Raw genomic sequence first — 21,387 nt, 5'->3', positions numbered from 1 at the left:
CTCTCTTTCGTCGCACCAAGTTGTAGTTAAGATAGTCGCGCACTGTCTCGTCCCTTTCAAAACTGTAACAACGAAGTTTGTGCAGTAGATCGGGAAGAAAAAGATGAGAAAGGACTAAACAGCAGAGCGTAAAAATTTAAATAAACCTAAGGAAGCAAGCAAGGACAGTGTCACGCTGGATCTTCGCCTTTCGATTTCTTCTGGAGAATACGGTAAATTCGTCTCAGTCACGTGTTTTGCGCTCGGACACACACATACACCCAAACACACACACACGCTTTCTAATTTGAAAGGGGGGAAATATGAACCAAAGGGGAGCAGGACAAAATGCGTCCCTGAGTTCGGAGGAGAAGTTTCCACCACTTTGAAAGCGGCCGAAGGGAGACCTGGCAGAGACCCTCGACGTCCGCGGAGCGCGCGCGGAGCGGGCAGGCAGGAAACGCGACCCTCCGCCCGCCCGTCGCCCCAGCGCGCTCTCGCCCTCTCACCAGCATGGGGATGTGCTACAGCCTCCGCTCCGGAGGAGACCACCTGCCCGTCCCCGCCTGTCCAGCAGGTGGAGAGGCGCCGGAGCTGCAGGATCGCGGCGCCGCCGACGGTCGGACCGCGCGAGCCGCCAAGAAGGAGAACAGCAAGATCAAAGAAAAAGCGGATCGGAAGCGCAGCAAAAGCATCGACAAGTCCCTGAAAGCCGAGAAGAGGGAGTACAAACAGACGCACAGGCTGCTTTTGTTGGGTGAGAGTCAGCGAGCCGGGCGGGAAGGTGCCGGTGGGTCGTGCGTGGCGGCGGCTGGGCGCGGGGGCCGTCGGAGCGAGGAGGTTTGCTTCGTCTCCGAACTTAGCTACGTCCGTGTCTGTTTGTCTATCATGTCCGTCTGTCTATCTACGTTTATACCTCACGGCACCCCCCACCTGGCGCCCTCTCAACGCGTTGGGTTGTAAAGCCCATCACCCTCGGCCACCGTGGCAGGGGTGGTGACAGGTGTCGCTCACCGCGCCTCGAAGGCGCCACCTGTCCGCCTTGTATTCTTTTTTCCCGCCTTTCTTTGCCTGTAATTCAGTTTGCTCCTCCTCCCCTCCCCTCTCTGGTTGGCGCCCCATAAAACAGGAATCTCACAGGGTCTCTCCTTCGCCGTTTGCCTTTTGTGGGGTGGATATTAATGTTGGTGGCGTTCTTGTCCCTCCCCGCTCTTATCTATGTATCATCTATCTCTCTCCCCCTCCCTCTCTCCTTCCGCGCGTACACGCGCACTCCAAGACGTTTTGCAAAGACGATCCGGAAAAGGGCGGGTTCCGCTTTTGTCCGAAAGTTTTGGGGCCATAAATTTTGCTGTTGTTGCAACACGACTTTCTCCCTCCACACCAACCCGAAGGGGCCTCTCCGCGATTAGTAACTGAAAGAGTCGAGGCTAATTAACGCAGCCTGTCCGCTTTAGGGCCACGTGGTCGGGATCAGGGCAGTTGCCCTGGGTCGCATTTGGGGGGCGCCGGGTTGGGGGAGGTGCAGCTAAGCTGTTCAGGAAGTATTGGAATGGATGATTTGCTAGGCTGCTCAGATCTAGCCGCGGGAAGACCTGTGGCCCGTTGCCTTTCCCTCTGCAGCGCGCGGGGGCATCTTCGGATGGAGCAGGGCTTGAACGAGGTGCGATCTGAGCCGCGCGGAGTCATTGGGAATCGGGCGGCACGCCAATTTAATAAATCAGATCTCGGAGGGAGAAAAGTTTTCTCTTGAAATCCACGGAGAGCGCCGATGCGTGTTGGAAGTCGCTTCTTCCAGATTGGTTCAATTGCTTCTTAATGAAAATATTTTAATGTTTTATCTTAAATTAAAGCCTAGGGAAGGGAATTTTTCGCCCCCTTCCCTCCCCGGCTCTGAGCGTCTCAGTTTTAGGGAGGAGCTAAGCCATGGTTCGCAACATTGTTCAGGAGGCGGCAACAAAATACATCCCAAAGAAAGAGAAAACCAAGAAGGCAAAATGGCTGTCTGCTGAGACACTAGAAGTAGCCCAAGAAAGAAGGAAAGCAAAAGGCAACAGCGATAGGGGAAGATATCCCCAATTAAATGCAAAATTCCAGAGGTTAGCCAGAAGAGACAAGGAATTATTTTTAAACAAGCAATGCATGGAAGTGGAAGAAGACAATAGAATAGGAAGGACAAGAGACCTCTTCCAGAAAATTAGAAACATTGGAGGTAAATTCCAGGCCAAAATGGGTATGATCAAAAACAAAGATGGCAAGGACCTAACAGAAGAAGAAGAGATCAAGAAAAGGTGGCAAGAATATACAGAAGACCTGTATAGGAAGGATAACAATATTGGGGATAGCTTTGACGGTGTAGGGATGCGGTAGCGCTGCGGGTTAAACTGCTGAGCTGTCGATCGGAAGGTCGGTGGTTCGAAACCGCGCGGCGGGGTGAGCTCCCGTTGTTAATCCCAGCTCCTGCTCACCTAGCAGTTCGAAAACATGCAAATGTGAGTAGATCAATAGGTACCGCTTCGGCGGGAAGGTAACGGCGTTCCGAGTCGTCATGCTGGCCACATGACCCAGAAGTGTCTATGACAACGCCGGCTCCAAGGCTTAGAAACGGAGATGAGCACCGCCCCCTAGAGTTGGATTCGACTGGACTTTACGTCAAGGGAAACCTTTACCTTACCTTGACGGTGTGGTCAGGGAGCTAGAGCCAGACATCCTGAAGAGTGAGGTTGAGTGGGCCTTAAGAAGCATTGCTAATAACAAGGCAGCAGGAGACGACGGCATCCCAGCTGAACTGTTCAAGATGATGCTGTCAAGGTAATGCATGCTATATGCCAGCAAATTTGGAAAACACAAGAATGGCCATCAGATTGGAAAAAATCAACTTATATCCCCATACCAAAAAAGGGGAACACTAAAGAATGTTCAAACTATCGAACAGTGGCACTTATTTCACATGCCAGTAAGGTAATGCTCAAGATCCTGCAAGGCAGACTTCAGCAATTCATGGAGCGAGAATTGCCAGAGGTACAAGCTGGGTTTAGAAAAGGCAGAGGAACTAGGGACCAAATTGCCAATATCCGCTGGATAATGGGAAAAGCCAGGGAGTTTCAGAAAAACATCTATTTCTGTTGTATTGACTATTCTAAAGCCTTTGACTGTGTGGACCATAACAAATTGTGGCAAGTTCTTAGTGGTATGGGGATACCAAGTCATCTTGTCTGCCTCCTGAAGAATCTGTATAACGACCAAGTAGCAACAGTAAGAACAGACCACGGAACAATGGACTGGTTTAAGATTGGGAAAGGAGTACGGCAGGGCTGTATACTCTCACCCTACCTATTCAACTTGTATGCAGAACACATCATGCGACAAGCTGGGCTTGAGGAATCCAAGGCTGGACTTAAAATCGCTGGAAGAAACATTAACAATCTCAGATATGCAGGTGACACCACTTTGATGGCTGAAAGCGAAGAGGAAGGAACTGAGGAGCCTTATGATGAAGGTAAAAGAAGAAAGTGCAAAAGTTGGCTTGCAGCTAAACCTCAAAAAAACCAAGATGATGGCAACCAGCTTGATTGATAAGTGGCAAATAGAGGGAGAAAATGTAGAAGCAGTGAAAGACTTTGTATTTCTAGGTGCAAAGATTACTGCAGATGCTGACTGCAGTCAGGAAATCAGAAGACGCTTAATCCTTGGGAGAAGAGCAATGACAAATCTCGATAAAATAGTTAAGAGCAGAGACATCACACTGACAACAAAGGTCCGCATAGTTAAAGCAATGGTGTTCCCCGTAGTAAGATATGGCTGCGAGAGCTGGACCATAAGGAAGGGTGAGAGAAGGAAGATCGATGCTTTTGAACTGTGGTGTTGGAGGAAAATTCGGAGAGTGCCTTGGACTGCAAGAAGATCCAACCAGTCCATCCTCCAGGAAATAAAGCCAGACTGCTCACTTGAGGGAATGATATTAAAGGCAAAACTGAAATACTTTGGCCACATAATGAGAAGACAGGACACCCTGGAGAAGATGCTGATGCTAGGGAGAGTGTAAGGCAAAAGGAAGAGGGGCCGACCAAGGGCAAGGTGGATGGATGATATTCTAGAGGTGACGGACTCGTCCCTGGGGGAGCTGGGGGTGTTGACGACCGACAGGAATCTCTGGCGTGGGCTGGTCCATGAAGTCACGAAGAGTCGGAAGCGACTAAACGAATAAACAACAAAGCCATGGTTCCCCTCCCTCCTTGGTGATCATGAGGATCTGGGTGAAAATTGATTACAGTAATTATGAAAGGCCTATTTATGGCAGCCCTGCATTTTTCTCCCAATCTTTGCTGAATTGTATTTGATTTATCCAACAATATCAAAGAGCTACTTAAAGGTTGTGGCATATTGTATTGAGAGTGGAGCAATATTTAGCGATGTTTAGCAAAATAGTCAGATTGGTCTCGTGATAACAGCTAGAGGTATAAGGAGCCAGAAAAACTAGGACATTTGACTAAAAATGGAAATATGGCTGATACAGGTAACACTGATCTATATATACCCCAGTAGCCCTTCTAGGAGCTTCCTGTGTTCCTAAAGGTAACTGGGCAAACACTATTTCATCTCCCGTCCATGATTTCTGGTAGCTCATATCTCATCCAGAAGCGAAAGTTAGGGTTATATGTCTCATTGTAGCACATGCATTACACATAAAAGGTCCCATATTTGGCCCCTGGCATGTCCAAGAGGGACTAGGAAATTTTGGGGAATTGTGGCCAATCATTATGGACAATACTGCTGGGCAGTGCTTGGGTTTCATTTCCATAAGGAACGTGGGGGCGCAAATGTAGCCTCCATCTGTGACTCTTTAAAGCAGCTGCTTCTTTTTCCAGCATCATGTAGTTGTGTCTTTTCCTGAGATCATGCGGCAGCTGTAGTGGATTCTACTTTTTTGGAATGAAATCCAAAGCCCCAGTAGACCACAGTGGCCTGGATGAGCTTTTCCTATATCTTCTGTCACCATGTGTACTGATCCAAAAATATAGCATGAGACCTCTGCACGCGTACTTCTCTGTTGTATATTCTAATGGAGTGCTGCAGTGCTTCTCTTCCCTTACATTCATAGAGCCAGTTTGGTCTAGTGGTTAAGGCGCTGGGCTAGAAACCAGGAGACTGTGAGTTCTAGTGCTGCCGTAGGCATGAAAGCTGGCTGGGTGACCTTGGGCCGGTCACTCTCTCTCAGCCCAACTCACCTCACAGGGTTGCTGTTGGGAGGAAAACAGGAGGAGGAAGGAGTATTAGGTATGTTTGCCATCTTAAGTTATTTATAAAATTAATAAAGGTGGGATAAAAATAAATAAATATTCATAAAGCTGCATTGTGGATACAGAACTGAATCTGGTCTGAGTACCAGATTTGGGTGCCAAAGGGAGAGTGGGAAGATGATCTCCAGGCATGGAGCTTTTGAGAGAGAAGCTCCACCCTCTAACATCAGCATTTTATTTCATTCAGAAGGACTAGGAAGTGATGCTGTTCTCCTCCTCCTGCATGCAGAAACCCTGTTCCTCTTCACCAGCGTGTCTTTTTTTTTTCTCTTCTCCCTTCAAAGGGGAAGAACTCCAGTCTAGTTAAATACTGAGTTGTTAGCTTCCACAGTGGACAGAGGTGTTAAATGTAGCAACCTTAGTGCAGGCTTGTCATGTGATGGTGGAACATTTCTTGTTTATTTTCAGTTGGGGCAAGTTTTGCAATCTGCTGGACCAGTTCCTTTCCTGTGGTTTGGCACCAAGCCTTTTGGAAGGCCTTGCAAGACAAGGCTGCTGAAGCTTGGAAAAAACATCACTTTCCAAGCAAATGTTGTCTGTGTTCCCACCTGTCCTGGATACTTAATGACCCCTCCATAAAGTTCAAAACAAGAGGCCCTAGGGAAAGGGAGAGGCTTAATCTTCTTCAGTCTGTTCAATTCTTCTTTTTGTCTTCACCGATAAAAAACAATTTGGAGAATGTATATCAGTTATTTAGTTATGTTGCTCTTTTGCCATTCTGGTGCTGGAGTAGCTTAGAAGAGTTACTGTGTAAGATTCTCTGTTGTGTTATCTAAAAAACTTGCTAACTCTCTCATAGTTTGGGAAGAAGGATGTGGTTTCCAGCATAACCAAATGGCTATGTTGACTGGGATTGTAGGGAAGGTTTTTAAAACCATTGCTTTCTCAGATTAAATCCTGGTCTACGTAACAATACGCAACAATAACAGGAGAAGAAGAAAGGTGAATGTAGTCTTAAAACTACTTGGAGTAAATAGGTTGGCCATCAGTGGTCGTTTAGTGCAACTTAGAGTTGCTGAAGTTGTCTAAAACACTTTGAACCACAACATTACAGAGTTTGAGGGAGTCACTTAGCCCTTGTTCACGGTAGGAATCCCAGTTAAAGCACCCCCAGCAGCTTATTGTCTAGCCTCCACTTGAATATATCTTTCTAAGTAATTGATACTATTATAAAACTGTTCTCATTTGAAATCAGTTGTCCTGTACAGGTAGTCCTCATTTAACAACCACTCAGTCAGCGACTGTTCCAAGTTACAATGGTGCTGAATGAGTGGTATTTATGACTGGCCCTCGAAGTTGCCCCATGGTCCCTGTGGTCCCGTGATCACGATCTGGGCACTTGGCAACCAACTTGCGCTTACGACGGTCGCAGCATCCTGCGGTCACATGATTGCCATTTGCAACTTTCCCTGCTGGCTTCCCACAAGCAAAGTCAATAGGGAAGCCGGCAGGGAAAGTCACAAGTCGCTTCGGTAAGTCGTTTGCATCCTCCCCTGCTCAGCAACAGCCATCTCTGGCCCTGCTGTCCATGCACCGTGCCTTGCAGGCCCTTGCACACCCTCCCCTGCTCAGCAGCAGCCACCCCCAGCTCCATCGTGCCTTGGGGCCACTCACACACCCACTCCCACCTGGCAGCAGCCACCCCCTGAGCCCCACTGTGCTTGTGTTGTGCCTCGCACCATGCCTTGCCTGCTTGCCAGCCACCTGGGACTCACTTAACGTCCTGCAATCCTCGCTTAATGATGGTAACTGGGAGTGCCGGGATTGCCGTTGCCAGTGTGGTCACGTGGTGTCATGCTTTATAGCTGCATCACTTAGTGACAGAAATTCCGGTCCCAATTACCATCGTTAACCAAGGACTACCTGTAACTTAAATCCAGTATTTTATGTCCTGCATTCTGCAGCTGTTGTACAATTAATAATATTAATTAATACTAATTGCCAAGTCAATTACATAGGTGCATTCACAAAGTCAGCAGGAATTGAGCTCCTCTCATGGGAAAGTTGACTTTATATCCTGACAATTAATAAAATGAACTAGTTCCCTTTTTGGGATTCCATGGACCTCTAATTTTTCATCTGCCATTGTGATTTCCCCAATTTTCATGTCTTGACTGCAGATCGGTAGTTGTTGCTGATCTATAAATGGTCTGATGAAGGATAAACTAGAACATACATCTACTCAGGGGAGGTCAATTCTTCTATTTCTAGACATTTTATGGAGAAACTGCCAAATTGATCATTCAAAGATTAATGCTGATTTCAGCCTTTGAAGTTCTTCCTGAAGGTAGCTTTAAGTTGTCATCTAGAAAATTATCCTCCTTACTTTCTTGCTTTTTGAAACTCAAAGTAGAATGATCAGCAGAAGAAATAATTGTCAGGAAGAGTTGTCTTTTGGTTTTATATATTTCAAAGGAGTTTCATTCTTAGAATCATGCAGACTATATATCATTATGCTATATCATGGAACTGTGTGAAATAGAACTAGACAAAGTAGCTCTAAGAGGAAAACAATGTAGATAGAAGGAAGGACTTAAAGCTTATAATTTATCTTGGTTGAATGCTGGCCACCGCTATTCCAAACACTATGTAAAGCACTTGAGCTGAAGGAACTAAAACTACCTTTGCTGCTTGTGGCAGATGTGTTTTTGATCAACAGGCATGCATGTTTTCAACCTTATCTTTCAAGCTAAACATGTTAAAAATAAGCTTATGGTACTCATCGTAGAGCAGCCTTTCTCAACCTTTTGACCCTGGAGGAACCCTTGAAATACAGTAGACTCTCAGTTAACCGGCACCCATGGGAATTGGTAGACGCTGGATGAATGTAGTTTCTGGTTGCTTGAGAGTTACTATTAAACCCTAATACCCACTAGATGGCAGCAGAGAGATACAGATTTTTTTGCCAGTTCCTTGAGAGCGCCAGTTGCTTGAGTTCCGGTTAACTGAGAGTCTACTGTATTTTTCAGGCCTAAGGGAACCCCTGCACATTCAGGCTCAAATATAGGCCACAAGTTACAAAATTATTATATTCAATTCATGGGTAGGCCTGTATACATATGCATTAATGGTGTTCTTAAACTAAAGAATGAAACTTAACTCTTCAATGTGAAGTTGCCTGAATTTGAAATAATTTTTAAAATAAATTGTGATCTTCCTGAGAAACCATAGTGACCTCTTGTGGAACCCTAGGGTTCCACAGAACCCTGGTTGAGAAACCCTGTCGTAGAGTGATTACATGAGTGCCCACAGAAAGATAACTGAGGGTTTGTTTGCATGTTTTGCTTAGCACCTTGATTTTTAAATGATCAGTGGATCATCCTTTGCAAGTAAAATCCTATGTATTTCTCATCAGAAGTAAGTACAGAGGACCTGATCCAGCTAAGGGTGTACAAGATTGCAGCCTCAGGAATGTAATACATGAATAAATTTACTCATTGGAGATTTTCCATACCTTTATTGGAATTATTCCCACAAGAATAATGTAGGTATGTAAGAGCATGAACATGGGCACATACTAGATAAACATCGTAATGAAAATTTAAAGAAAACTTAAAAGAGCACTTCTGTAACACGTGATGTTCAACGTTTCTCTTTTGAGCATTCTAACTGGCAAAAACTGGGAATTGGTTCATTCAAGAGTTTGGGGCCAAGAAGGGAAGGCTGCCAACAGCTTAATATACATCTCCATTCATAGGGAGCTGCTGTGGTAGAGGAAGGTAATGTAACTTGGTAAACCTTGAGGAGCAGGTGGCAGTTGTGGCCAGGAGGGCCTTTGTGCAACTGCAAGTTGTGTGCCAGTTACGTCCATTCCTGGACCAATATGCCCTTCTCACAGTCGGCCATACCCTAGTCACCTCCCATTTGGACTATTGCAATGCGTTCTACATGGGGCTGCCCTTGAAGAGTATCTGGAAGCTTCAGTTGGCTCAAAATGTGGCAGCCTGCACAGTTTGGCGCAAGCCTAGACTTGCACATGTGTCACCTCTTTTGTGGGAGCTACATTGGTTGCCGATTTGCTTCTAGGCCCAATTCAAGGTGCTGCTTATCACCTTTAAAGCCTTACATGGCTTGGGGCCAGGTTATCTGAAGGACCACCTCACCCCAGTTACATCTACCCGGCCCACCAGAGTGGGGAGGCAGGGTATGTTGCGGGTCCCATCTACAAGGGAAGTACATCTGGTGGGACCAAGATGAAGGGCCTTCTCCGTGGTGGACCCCTCCCTATGGAATATCATTCCCCCAGTGATAAGATTGGCCCCCACCTTGATATATTTCCAGAAGGCCCTGGAGACATGATTTTGTCTGCAGTCCTGGGGACCCCAGGTTGATATGGAGCCGATCAAATGGTTAATTTGAGTGTGTCTGTTACTGCCATGGGGGGGTGGGGGGTTACTGGTTTTTTGTATCAGGGTCTTTTAGTTCTGTAAGCCTCAGAGTCACTGTATATGAGTTGGGCGGCTATATAAATTTATTTATTTAATAAATAAATAAATAAATAATAAAATTGCCAAATTATGTACTTAACCCATGTAGTTAAAAATATCATCTGAAATGGAAATTTCCTTGCCTGAAGAATAACTTTTTTCACCTAGCTGAATTGCACAAAAGGCACTTCTCTTCCTTCGCCCTTTGAATACACTTCGGCACTGATCCCTCCTGGAAATTATACAGGGTATGTGTCTTAAATGTTGACTTTGATGCCTTGCCTGGTAATGTCTTTTCAAGGAAGTACTCTAAGAAAGCTCTCAGCAAGGAACCAAATCTTGCTGTCTGGCTTTAGTTTTAAGAAAAGAAAGAGAAAGGGGGATATAACCCAGAAGATTAGTCATTGGAAATGAACGCTTCCCTTTTGGGTGCATTCTAAGTATATGTTTATGCAAGATCTTTTTTAAAAAACTCTGAATAATAGCTAGGTGGTGAATCTCTCTGTTGCAAGGAGGTTAAGGATGGGTTAGCTGTGGCTTCTAAAGAAAGCAAGGACTGGGAGATGGGAAGGAAAAGGATTTATTTGTGCAAACTCAGACAAAAATCCTTCCGTTCAATGCATTATAGCAGTGATTCTCAACCTTTGCAACTTTAAGATGTGTGGACTTCTGCTCCCAGAATTCCCCAGCCAGCATTAAGTTGTGTCACTTACCCCTGTACGTGGTAAGTGGCCGCAACTAGGGTCTGTGTCACCCAGGGCAAACTTGGATTCCGCGCCCATTTTGGCGCCCCCCCCCCAGCGGTCATCTTGGCGCCCCCAGAGCACGGCACCCGGGGCACATGCCCTGGTTGCCCCCCTTAGTTGCGGCCCTGCCTGTACAGACATCCATGCTGGGAACTAAACTTCCCTTCTTTTCCTTCCAAATTAGGAATGATCCATTTATTTATTTGTACCATTATATCACACCTTTCTTCTGTGAGGATCACAAGACCTTTCCCAGGCAGTCTCACATGGAGATACAGATCTGCTTCCTTGTCCTAGCACAAGGGTGGCCCACTGTTTCCAGAGCACATGTCTTCGTGCCTCCACCTGTATCTCAGCATCTTCCTGCAGCAGAGGCAGCCCAAGGACAACATAAGGCATTGTGGCTCCATTTGGTTCTACTAGTTTCCTGTGGGACCTTCCCCTTGAACCTGGACCCTGACTCTTCACCCATCCATCAGTCCTCTTGCAAGGATGACTGGAACTAGCTTCTGCAGCTGCTGTCATGCTGCCACCTAGTGGTCAAAACAATGAACAATCAGTCTGTCAATCTACAGAGTCCAAAGCCCTGAAATTAACTTGCCGGTACCTGGCTTAACACCTGTGATGCAATGGAAAGGACTTGTACTTCTGTGGCCTTTGGGGTTGGGAATTCCTTCCCAGTGGCCACTGATTGATGGATTGATTTTAGAAATGTATAAAGCCACTCAACTCTACAATGCTGCTGGGTGACATTGTAAAACCAAAAAAAAAGAAAGAAAGAAATGAAATGAAACTGAGACAACCCGCCCCTCCCAGCACCATAAGAAAAGCAACCCTTATCATCAAGGACAATCAAACACACAGGACCCACCACCCACTCTAGTCCAAGGCTTGTGGAAAGAGCCAGGTTTTCAGAGCAAATTGGAATATAGCCAGGATGGGGGCCATATGTAATGGTGGGGGTGGGGGGTTGTTCCAGAAGGCAGGTGCAACAGAGAAGGCACTCTTTCTAGGTGCCATAAGGTGACACTGCTTAATGGATCGACTTGGAACATGCCAACTCTGCCTGATTGGACAGACTGGGCAGAAGCCATGGAAGGCAGATAGCCATTTAAGTAAACATTAAGTATGCCATGAAGGGCGTTATAGGTATTGAATTGCACCTGGAAACTTGTTGGTAATCAGTGCAGCCAACAGAGCAAAGGTGCTACATTGGCCTGATGAGATACGCCCACATAGAGCATATAATTGCCCATGTAGCGTGCCCAAAATTAGCTGGTATTCTGGACCAGCTAGCTGCAGCTTCAGAGTGGTTTTAGATGGCATGCCCATGTAGAGCACACTGCAATAGTCCATCAGGGGACCAAAGCATGAGTGACTGTCTGAAGGATCTCCATGTCCAGGTGAAGATGCAATTGGTGCACAAGATGGATTTGGGCAAAGGCCTTCTTAGCTACAGCCTGTTCCTCAAGACCTGTGAGTCTAAGAAGACCCCCAAATTGCATACCAATCCTGAGGAGGAAAGTGCAATCTTGTTCAGGACTAAGGTGAAACATTCCCTGCCCTGGGGATCTCAAAACCCACAGCCACTTAGTCTTGTCAGGGTTGAGTTTAAGCCTGTTCCTCTCCATCCAGTTCCCCAAAACCTCCAGGCATTGGACAAGACTTTACTACATACTACTACAACTGGTCCAGTATGCAATGGCACACACAGTGTTGGGCATCCCTAGGTCTGCCCGTGTTACACCCTTGTTGTGTGAGCTGCACTGGCTTCTATTTTTCTTCCAGGTATAATTCAAGGTGCTGGTCATCACCTTTAAAGCCCTTCACGGCATGGGACCAGGTTATCTGCAGGACCACCTCTCCCTGAGGACATCGGTCTGTCCCACCAGAGCTGATAGGGTGGGCACGCTCCAGGTCCCTTCCCTTAAAGATTGTCATCCTGTGGGTCCTTGGAAGCATGCCTTTTCCACTGTAGCCCCTGCCCTATGGAACATCCTCCCCCCTGAGATCCGACAGGCCCCCACCCTTCTATCCTTCCAGAGAGCAGTTAAAACCTGGCTTTTCCCCCAGATGTTGGGAGAGGGCGACGTTGGGGTGGTACGAGAAGGCAGGTGCATCAGAGAGGTAAAGCTGTGGTGCCAGGTTTTTCTGTTTTTAGTTTTATTGATGTTGGTTTTATACTGCTTTATATTGTTTTATTTGTTGTAAGCTGCCCAGGTTTGTTTTAAGATGGGCAGCTATATAAATGTTTTAAATAAATAAACTGACTAGCCAATCTGTAGTTAAGGTGGATAATTGGGTATCATCAGTTCCCTTCCTCTCCTAATGTTGTGTTGTTACAACTCCCAAATTAACTCCCACAGCAAACTCCAGGTCTTCAGCAGCATTTATCCACTGCATAAATACAGATGACTACCAGATGACAGCCAAGAGATTCAAAACCGTAATGCTTTGCTGCCACATATTGGTTGATAGATCAAACGGTCAACTGATCAACTCATAGTTCCAAGGCACAGCAACAAAAGTTGAGTCAATCCTCAGTACCCCAAGAAAGAAAAATGGCAGCTACCAGATGAAGTTGGGTGGGGCTGGAAGAAGGAACCGCCAATCACAGACCGTGGAATCTGGACAGCAAAATTTAGAGTAGCATGATTTGCTTCCAATTCTAGGATGGGAGAGGAGCATGGCAAAGTAGCTGCATGGATGTGGCCTTTAAAAACATTTCTAATGCATATGTAAAATAGGTCCTTTTTGGTGGCAAATCTGGCCTGGCCTGAACCCTTTTCCCTTGAGGTATATACAGTAGGAATAAGGAAGCAGATGTGTCAGGCTCTGCCTGCTACCCAGTAAAAACACAGACACTAGCATAGGCTTAGGTTCTGGATTTATTTGAGTAACAGTATGCGTGCCCTTTAAGAAAGCTGAGAGTGAGTGGAGCGCACCGGAACGGGATTTAAATAGCCCGCGCCGGTCAGCGCTCCACCCCTTCTTACTTGGGGTGCGCCCCCGAGCCCCGCCGGTTCCGTCGTCGGTAGGTGAGGGATCATGGAGCCCCTCCTGTGCTCCGGGCGTTCCTCGATTGCTTCCCTGGCCGGTGATGGTTCATTGCCGGGCGATCAGGTTCGTAATCTCTTTGACAGCTCGGGCATACCTCTTGGTCTGGTCTTGTCAATTGCTTTCTTTGCAACATTGTATCTTTCTCTTCCGTGCCTCCGGCTAGAGTTGATACTTTGTTGCCAGCACCTGTTGCTCTCTTTTGTTACCTAGTTGCCTTTTCCCTTAATCCGCCAGGGACCCATTTCCCTGCATTGTCATGCGAGCCGTTGCGATGTCACAAGCATTGCAACGGTGATCATGACATGCTGCCCCCCTTTGAGAAGGTTAAGCTGCGGGTTTGGAGGGATAGGTGGTGTGGAAGGTGCGGAACGGGTCTAGAGCCTGGATGTCACGGGCAGCGACCCACTCAGGGTGCGGGAAGTGTTTCCATTTGATTAAGTATTGGAGGGAGCCCCGTCGCTTGCGGGAGTCAAGCACCTCCTTTACTTCAAAGTGTTGCTGCCCATCTATCATCACTGGTGGGGGGGGGCGTGCGTGGGTGCCACCGGGAGGGGTCACTTGCTGGCTTGAGTAAGCTGCAGTGGAACACCGGGTGCAGTCTCTTTAAATTATGGGGCAGGTCCAAGCGCACCGTGACTGGGTTCATGATCTGTGTCACCTGGAATGGCCCAATAAACTTGGGGGCCAGTTTTTTGGACGGTTGCAGTGATTTTATGAATCTGGTGGATAGGTAGACCATGTCCCCCACCCAAAACGTTGGTTGTTGGCGCCGGTGTTTGTCCGCTTGTATTTTGTAGGCGGTTTGTGCCTCTTTAAGCGCGTCTTTGATGATCGGCCAGGAATCTGCAAGTTTCATACCCCACTCACAGGCGGCTACTGCTGGGGACGGGGGCTGGGGTAACTCAGGGATGGGGACGAACTCCTGACCCGACACCACCCCAAAGGGGGTTTGTCCCGTGCTTTGATGTATCGCGTTATTGTATGCGACCTCTGCAAATGGGAGTAAGTCCACCCAATCGTCCTGGTGGTAATTGATATAGGAGCGGAGGAATTGTTCCAGTGTGGCATTCAGGATCTCCGTAGATCCGTCTGTCTGGGGATGCCAGGAGGTTGACAGGGCTTGCTGGGTACCTATCAGTTTTAAAAAAGCCCGCCAGAACCTCAAGGTAAATTGTGTGCCCCTATCGGTCACCAAGTGGGAGGGGCAGCCATGTAGGTGGTACACGTGGACTAGGAACAGTTTCGCCAGCTGTTGTGCTGACGGGATCGAGGCGCAGGGGATGAAGTGGGCTTGTTTTGAGAAGTAGTCTTTTACTACCCATATGACTGTTTTCTTTTGGCTAGTCCACAATGAAATCCATTGAGATTTCATCCCACGGGCGGGAGGGTTCAGCCACGGGTTGCAGCAGCCCCTGGGGTTTGCCAGCTGGCTGCTTGGCCATTGCGCACACTGGGCAGGACGCCACATACTGCTTGACGTCCTTCCTCAACGAGGGCCACCAAAACTGCCTCCGAGTTAGATGTAGGGTTTTCAAGAACCCAAAGTGACCAGCCTGTTTGCTGTTGTGTGATCTGTTGAGGATCGCCTGTTGTTGAGAGTCAGGTACGTATAACCTTCCCTCCGCCCACGCGAGGTCCTGGTCCATGGTGACCTTGTTGGGGTTGGCGAGGAGCCAGGGGTCTGATTTTAACGCCGTTGCAAAATCGGACCGTAACCCACCTGGCATTTGCGGTTGCCTGCGTCTAGGGGCGGGTTGCGCTGGGGTTGCTCGTGAGGGGGGGCCAGGCTGTCCCTGAGCGCGCCCCCGGGTGACCGCCGCCAGACCCAGCTGGGAATCAGAGAGCACCATCCCCACGACGTCGGAGATAGGCTCCGCATCCTGTGGCAGTTGGGAGAGTGCGTCTGCCAGGAAATTCTTTTTCCCTGGGATGAACTTCAGCTGGAAGTTGAACCGGCTGAAGAACTGAGACCAGCGGATTTGTTTGGGGCTGAGGCGTTGGGGCGTGCGGAGCACCTCGAGGTTGCGGTGGTCTGTCCAGACCTCAAACGGGCAGGTTGCCCCTTCCAACAGGTGGTGCCAAGCTTCCAGTGCTGCTTTAACTGCAAAGGCTTCCTTTTCCCACACGTGCCAGCACCTCTCTGTCTCTGAAAATTTTCTGGAGAGATAGGCGCATGGCTTCAGGATTCCAGCGGAATCCTTTTGCAGCAGGATGGCCCCTATGGAGAAGTCGGAAGCGTCCACCTGCACTACAAAAGGCCATTCGGGGTCTGGGTGGGATAGAATTGGCTCCGCTGTAAAGAGCGCTTTTAACCTGTCAAACGCGGTTTGACAGGCAGGAGTCCAATTAAGCGCGGCCCCTGGGTTTTTTACCTTGCGTGTCTCCCCAACGCCTTTGGTTTTCAGTAAATCAGTTAAGGGCAGGGCAATTTCTGCGAACCCCCTCGCGAAGGACCTATAGAAGTTTGCGAATCCAAGGAAGCTTTGAAGCTGGCACCTGGTGTGTGGGCGCTCCCAGCTCAAAACTGCCTGAACCTTCGCTGGGTCCATCTCTATGCCCTTGTCAGAGATTCCGTAGCCTAAGTAGTCCAAGCACGACTTGTGGAACTCGCACTTGGACAGCTTGGCGTAAAGTTTAGCTTTCCGGAGTTTAGTGAGGACTTGCCTCACTAACCTCTCGTGTTCCCTCTGCGTCCTCGTGTAGATGAGGACATCATCCAGGTATACTAGTACACCCTTGAACAGATGTTCATGCAGTACCTCATTGATGAGTTGCATGAAGACCCCCAGGGCCCCCGCCAGACCAAAAGGCAGTACCTTGTATTGGAAGGAGCCCAAGGGGCAGTTGAACGCCGTTTTCCACTCGTCCCCCTCCCTGATGCGGATTCTGTAATACGCCTCGCAGAGGTTGAGTTTGGAAAACACCCTTCCCTTTGACAAGTGTGCCAGCATGTCCTTTATGAGGGGTAGGGGTTATTTGTTGGATAGGGAAGCGGAATTTAATCCGCGGTAATCGGTGCATAGTCTCAGGGTGCCGTCCTTCTTTTCATGAAATAGGACGGGTGCTCCAACCGGTGAGTTCGCTGGTTCTATGAAGCCCCTGGAGAGGTTTTTGTCCAAGAATTCCCGCAGCGCTGCTAATTCTCTCTGGGTCATGGGGTAGATCTTGGTCTTGGGTAATGGGACGTCTGGGAGCAGTTCAATTGTGCAGTCCGTCTTGAGGTGGGGGGGGTAATTGGTCCACCTCCTCTTCTCCGAAGACATCTGCAAAGTCCACATATTGCTCCGGCAGTCCTTCTGGGTGGGGGGCGTGGGTTTGGTCGACGACCTCTGCCCTCCCCACCGTCAGAGCAGATGATTTGTCCGGCATCGGTGCCTGGTAGACCCCGTCTTTGAACGTGATGGAGCGTGTCCTCCAATCTATGTGTGGGTTGTGGCGTGCTAGCCAGGGGATCCCCAGCCCTACTATGGGTTTCCCTACCTGGGTTACCACAAAGTCTATGGATTCCTTGTGGGTGCCCATTGTCAGGGTGACCTTTCTGGTCCCCTGGGTGGCCGGTCCCCCCCCCCCCCCGCTGTAGAGCCGTCGAGTTGTTGGAACACAGCGGTTTAGGGAGGGGGGAGCAGGGCAGTTTTAGTGCAGCGACAATGTCTGGGTGGATCAGATTTCTGGAGCACCCAGAGTCCACCAGAGCCTCGACCGCGGGACCCCTACCTGTGGGTGGTGAGGGATGGCCCCCACTGGCCTGGGGCCATGAAGCCCTGCGACAGAGTCTCGTGCTTGGCCCCTTCTGCTCGGAGTTGTTGACGGGGTGGGTAGGGTGCCCCGATCCCCTCTTGCCCCCTGTGCCGCCTCAGTCTTTGAGTGCTCGCCTACTATCGATGCCAGGGACTGGAGCATGTGTTCCAGGTCTTGTACCTTGGCTTCCAGGGCTGTGACCCTGTCTGGCGTGCCCTGGTCTGCCGATGTCAGGGACTGGAGCGTGTGTTCCAGATCTCGTACCTTGGCTTCCAGGGCCGTGACCCTGTCTGGCGTGCCCTGGTCGTCCGACGTCGGTGCTGCCAGATGCTGTCCGGTCTGTAGTCTTGCGCCTTCCTGCTTGGGCGTTTGGGGGTAGTGGAGCCTCCAGGTGGAGTAGGGTGTTCCCGTCCGGGGTCCTGCTCTGCCGGCCCATGTGAGGAGTTGTTGGCCCCCGACTTCGTCTTCCGTCGGGGCTCTCCGATCTGGGCTGGAGCTCCAGGTCTGGAACTGGGGTGCAGTGTGGGCAGGGAAGGTGCCCGTGTCCCATCTCAGGTGCGCCACCTCCAGCAGCTGTTGGGTCGTCTCTGCCTCCTGCGGGCCGTCCTTCACGCCTCTGGTGCGAAGTGCTGACTCCATGGCCGTCCCCGGTTCTGTTATCGCCAGTGGATCTCTCCCGTGGAAAATTTTCGTCCGGTGGAGCTTGGCGAATTTGGTTTGGTGACTCTCAGCTTTATGTCAGGCTGTGCCTGCTACCCAGTAAAAACACAGACACTAGCATGGGCTTAGGTTCTGGCTTTATTGATAGAACAGAGTGCATGCCTCTTAGAAAAGCTGAGAGTGAGTGGAGCGCACCAGAACGGGATTTAAATAGCCCGCGCCGGTTAGCGCTCCACCCCTTCTTACTTGGGGTGCGCCCCGAGCCCCGCCGGTTCCGTCGTCGGTAGGTGAGGGGTCGTGGAGCCCCTCCTGTGCTCCGGGCATTTCCTCGATTGCTTCCCTGGCTGGTGATGGTTCATTGCCGGGCGATCAGGTTCGTAATCTCTTTGACAGCTCGGGCGCGCCTCTTGGTCTGGTCTTGTCAATTGCTTTCTTTGCAACATTGTATCTTTCTCTTCTGTGCCACTGGCTGGAGCTGATACTTTGTTGCCAGCACCTGTTGCTCTCTTTTGTTACCTAGTTGCCTTTTCCCTTAATCCGCCAGGGACCCATTTCCCTGCATTGTCATGCGAGCCATTGCGATGTCACAAGCATCGCAACGGTGATCATGACAAGATGTTTCCTGGGGGCCAAATCCAGCTGCCTACCACACCTAGTTAGCAGGATGCTATCAAAGAGCAGAGAACAATTCCAGCATTGACATTTTTCATTACCTTTACTGCTGTCAGGGGTGTCTGCAAGGTGTGGTCAAAAAAGTCAAGATGGTATCTGCACCAGTGTGATCAAAACTCCACCTGGCTTTTAATGTGTGTTTTGTGCGCAACATGCATGAAAACCAGGCAAAGCTTTGATTGCACCATTAGGCTACCATCTTGACTTTTTTGACCTTACCCCACAGACACCCCTGCCTGCTAATATCATTTGCCTTTCCCTTTTTCTATTTTAATTGGAAACTCTTGCCTGTCTGTATAAAATTTGCCATTCTGTCTTTTTATTAGCAACATCCAAGGTGGCATACGTACAATAAAACCAATTATCTTGTACTGATTATTCTCATTAGTACAAAGGAACAAGTAATTTTCCACCTCCTTCCCTCCTGCCCATTCCTAACACATATAGAGACATACTATTCTGCAACTCGACACTAAAGTGGAATCCGAGGGGTTCCAAAATCAATTAGTCACACATTTCTTAAATTACACCACTTTGTAGAATCTGTGCAGTCTTCCTACAGGCAACTTTTGAAGAAAGCAGGCAATAGAGCAGGCAGCCAATAAGGGCTATACATTGCTGGGTTCCTAAAATAAATCTCCTGTTTACATTGGGATGCACTGAAGGAGCATTCTGCGCTTTGAGCTCAGGATACACACCCAGGATTTTGGAGATCGTATAATTGCCTTTTTAGAAAAAAAAAAATGGCTCTTGAAACGATCACAGCTCATAAGCTGTAGGGTACTTTTAAATAAAGTGTACATTCAAATGGGATGATTTAAATCAATTGCGTGTTTTGTATTTAGGCAGTATGCCACATTATTCCATGTATTCTAGCTCTCAATTTTATTTGGTGGAACTAGGCTGTGCTTTTCGGAAGATTCCATGTGTCAGCTGCGGGACCCAGCACCCCACATGGTTTCTTCCTAGCCTTGAGTAACATTTATGGAGAAAATTGCATACATATTATTCCTTATAGGTAACTCTCTCAACCCAATCTATTTCACATATAATAAAGAAAAATAGGAGGGGTCCCTATGTACTCCACTTTAAGTTCTTGTGCAAAAGTCAGGATATAAATATATCAGCAAATAAGTATTTTTTACACGTGTATTCTGCCTTTTCTCCAGCGGCTCAAGGCAGCTTTAATGGAGAGCTCCTTCATTTTATCCCTACAACATCAATCCTGCATGGTAGGTAGTGCTAAGAGAGAGGGATTGGCCCAAAGTCACTCACCAAGTTTCCATGGCTAGAGTGGGCTTGAACCTGCAGCTCCCCAGGCCTGGGCCACACTGTGTACAACTTTGGCTTCCTTTCCTGTTTTGCAACATCTGCTTTCCTTTTGAAACTAAAACAGGGCAGCCTTCTCAAAGCTGATGACACTGGGATGACAGGAATTGTAATCCAAAACATTTATTTATTTATTCGATTTCTATAGCCGCCCAGAGTCACTTGTTGAGATGGGTGGCTATAGAAATCGAATAAATAAATAAATAAAATAAATTTAGAAAGGCACCAGCATCGAAAAGGCTGAAGCAGAACCCAAGCAATCCCAAAGAGATTGCACAACCCTGCACAATCATAAAGATTCTTGTGGCACATTTATTAACACATTTATGATGGCATACATTGAGTGGATTAAAGCCCATTCTACCAGGTACAAGTTCCCAAATGGTTATGCCAGAATGATTTATTTATTGTGAACCAATAGTATTTATTATCCTTTATTCATTCATTCTTGTTAATGCTTTTGGGCTGTTTTCAGCAAAACCCATCAAGGCTGTGCTGGAACCACAAAATAAAACCCTAGTAGCATCAGAAAGTCATTAACAGCACCATAACAAAAACATAACAGAAACAACAGAAAGCCACAGACAAAAAAAGATAGTTTACTGAAATGGGGCTTCAGTTATAACTCTGAAAGGAATGTCTTTAATTTGGAACTAAGAGCCTTTAAGGCAGGAATGAGTATAGGGTAGCCACAGGGTACAGTCAAAAAAATGAAGATGGCAGCCACAATGGTGCGATTGAAGTTCCGCCTATTTTTTTAGGGGCGATGCATCGCCTGTAAAAAATAGTGGCGCTTCAGTTGCACCATTGTGGCTGCCATCTTCATTTTTTTGACTGCACCTTGTGGACACCCTGAACAAGCCACATGGTATCTATTTGCACCAATGCACGGGTGAACACTTGTCTTACTACTCACAAGTCTCTTTGCCACACCTGACATTATTTTTAGATGTTTCTAAAAATATTAAATAGGTGTGAGATGCTTCCCTGTGCAGCTCAAAGTGGTGCTTTTCAGCTTCAAAGAAGTAATTGGGTAGGAAAGAGAGAGAGTCTCTGATTAGGTGTTTCAAATAGGATCAGATTTAACAAGGCAAACAGCAGGAATGAGTTTTGCCCCTTCTAAATTCTCTGGCCAAGTCAGTCACCTATAGACATGTGTACCTTCTGCCCAGTTCCTTCTTTGCAATGGTGTCTTCATATTTCAGGGAATGTAAAATAATGTCTCTTCCTTCCACCATTCCCACCCAGCCATTCCCACACCAACTCTAAGATTTACCTTGGAGAATCCATGCTGATTTTCCTTCTGCAAATCTTATGCATCTTTAAAAAATTCCTTTTTTAAAATTGATATTTCTACTGATTTGCCCAGAACAGGTATTAACTTAACCAGGCTATATTTTCTGGATCTTCCCTGGATCTCTTTTCTAGCTTCATATGCTACAATCCTTTGAAAGCATTCCTGATTATGTGAAGACA

At 47.8% G+C, this 21,387-nt stretch overlaps 1 protein-coding gene across 1 annotated transcript in view; it reads left to right on the top strand.

The window, feature by feature from the left end:
- The first annotated feature begins 345 nt into the window (after positions 1-345).
- Positions 346-21,387, top strand: part of GNAS (GNAS complex locus) — a 198,195-nt gene continuing 177,153 nt past the window's right edge. Inside the window, exon 1 of the mRNA XM_063296989.1 lies at positions 346-736. Coding sequence (XP_063153059.1) covers positions 493-736 — 244 coding nt within the window. The 5' untranslated portion in view covers positions 346-492. The remainder of the gene's footprint in view (positions 737-21,387) is intronic.

The sequence above is a fragment of the Candoia aspera genome, chromosome 3 (genome assembly GCF_035149785.1).
Source record: "Candoia aspera isolate rCanAsp1 chromosome 3, rCanAsp1.hap2, whole genome shotgun sequence".
Lineage (NCBI taxonomy): Eukaryota > Metazoa > Chordata > Lepidosauria > Squamata > Boidae > Candoia > Candoia aspera.
Note: the sequence above shows the minus strand (reverse complement) of the source record. Positions and strands in the feature narration are given on the sequence as shown.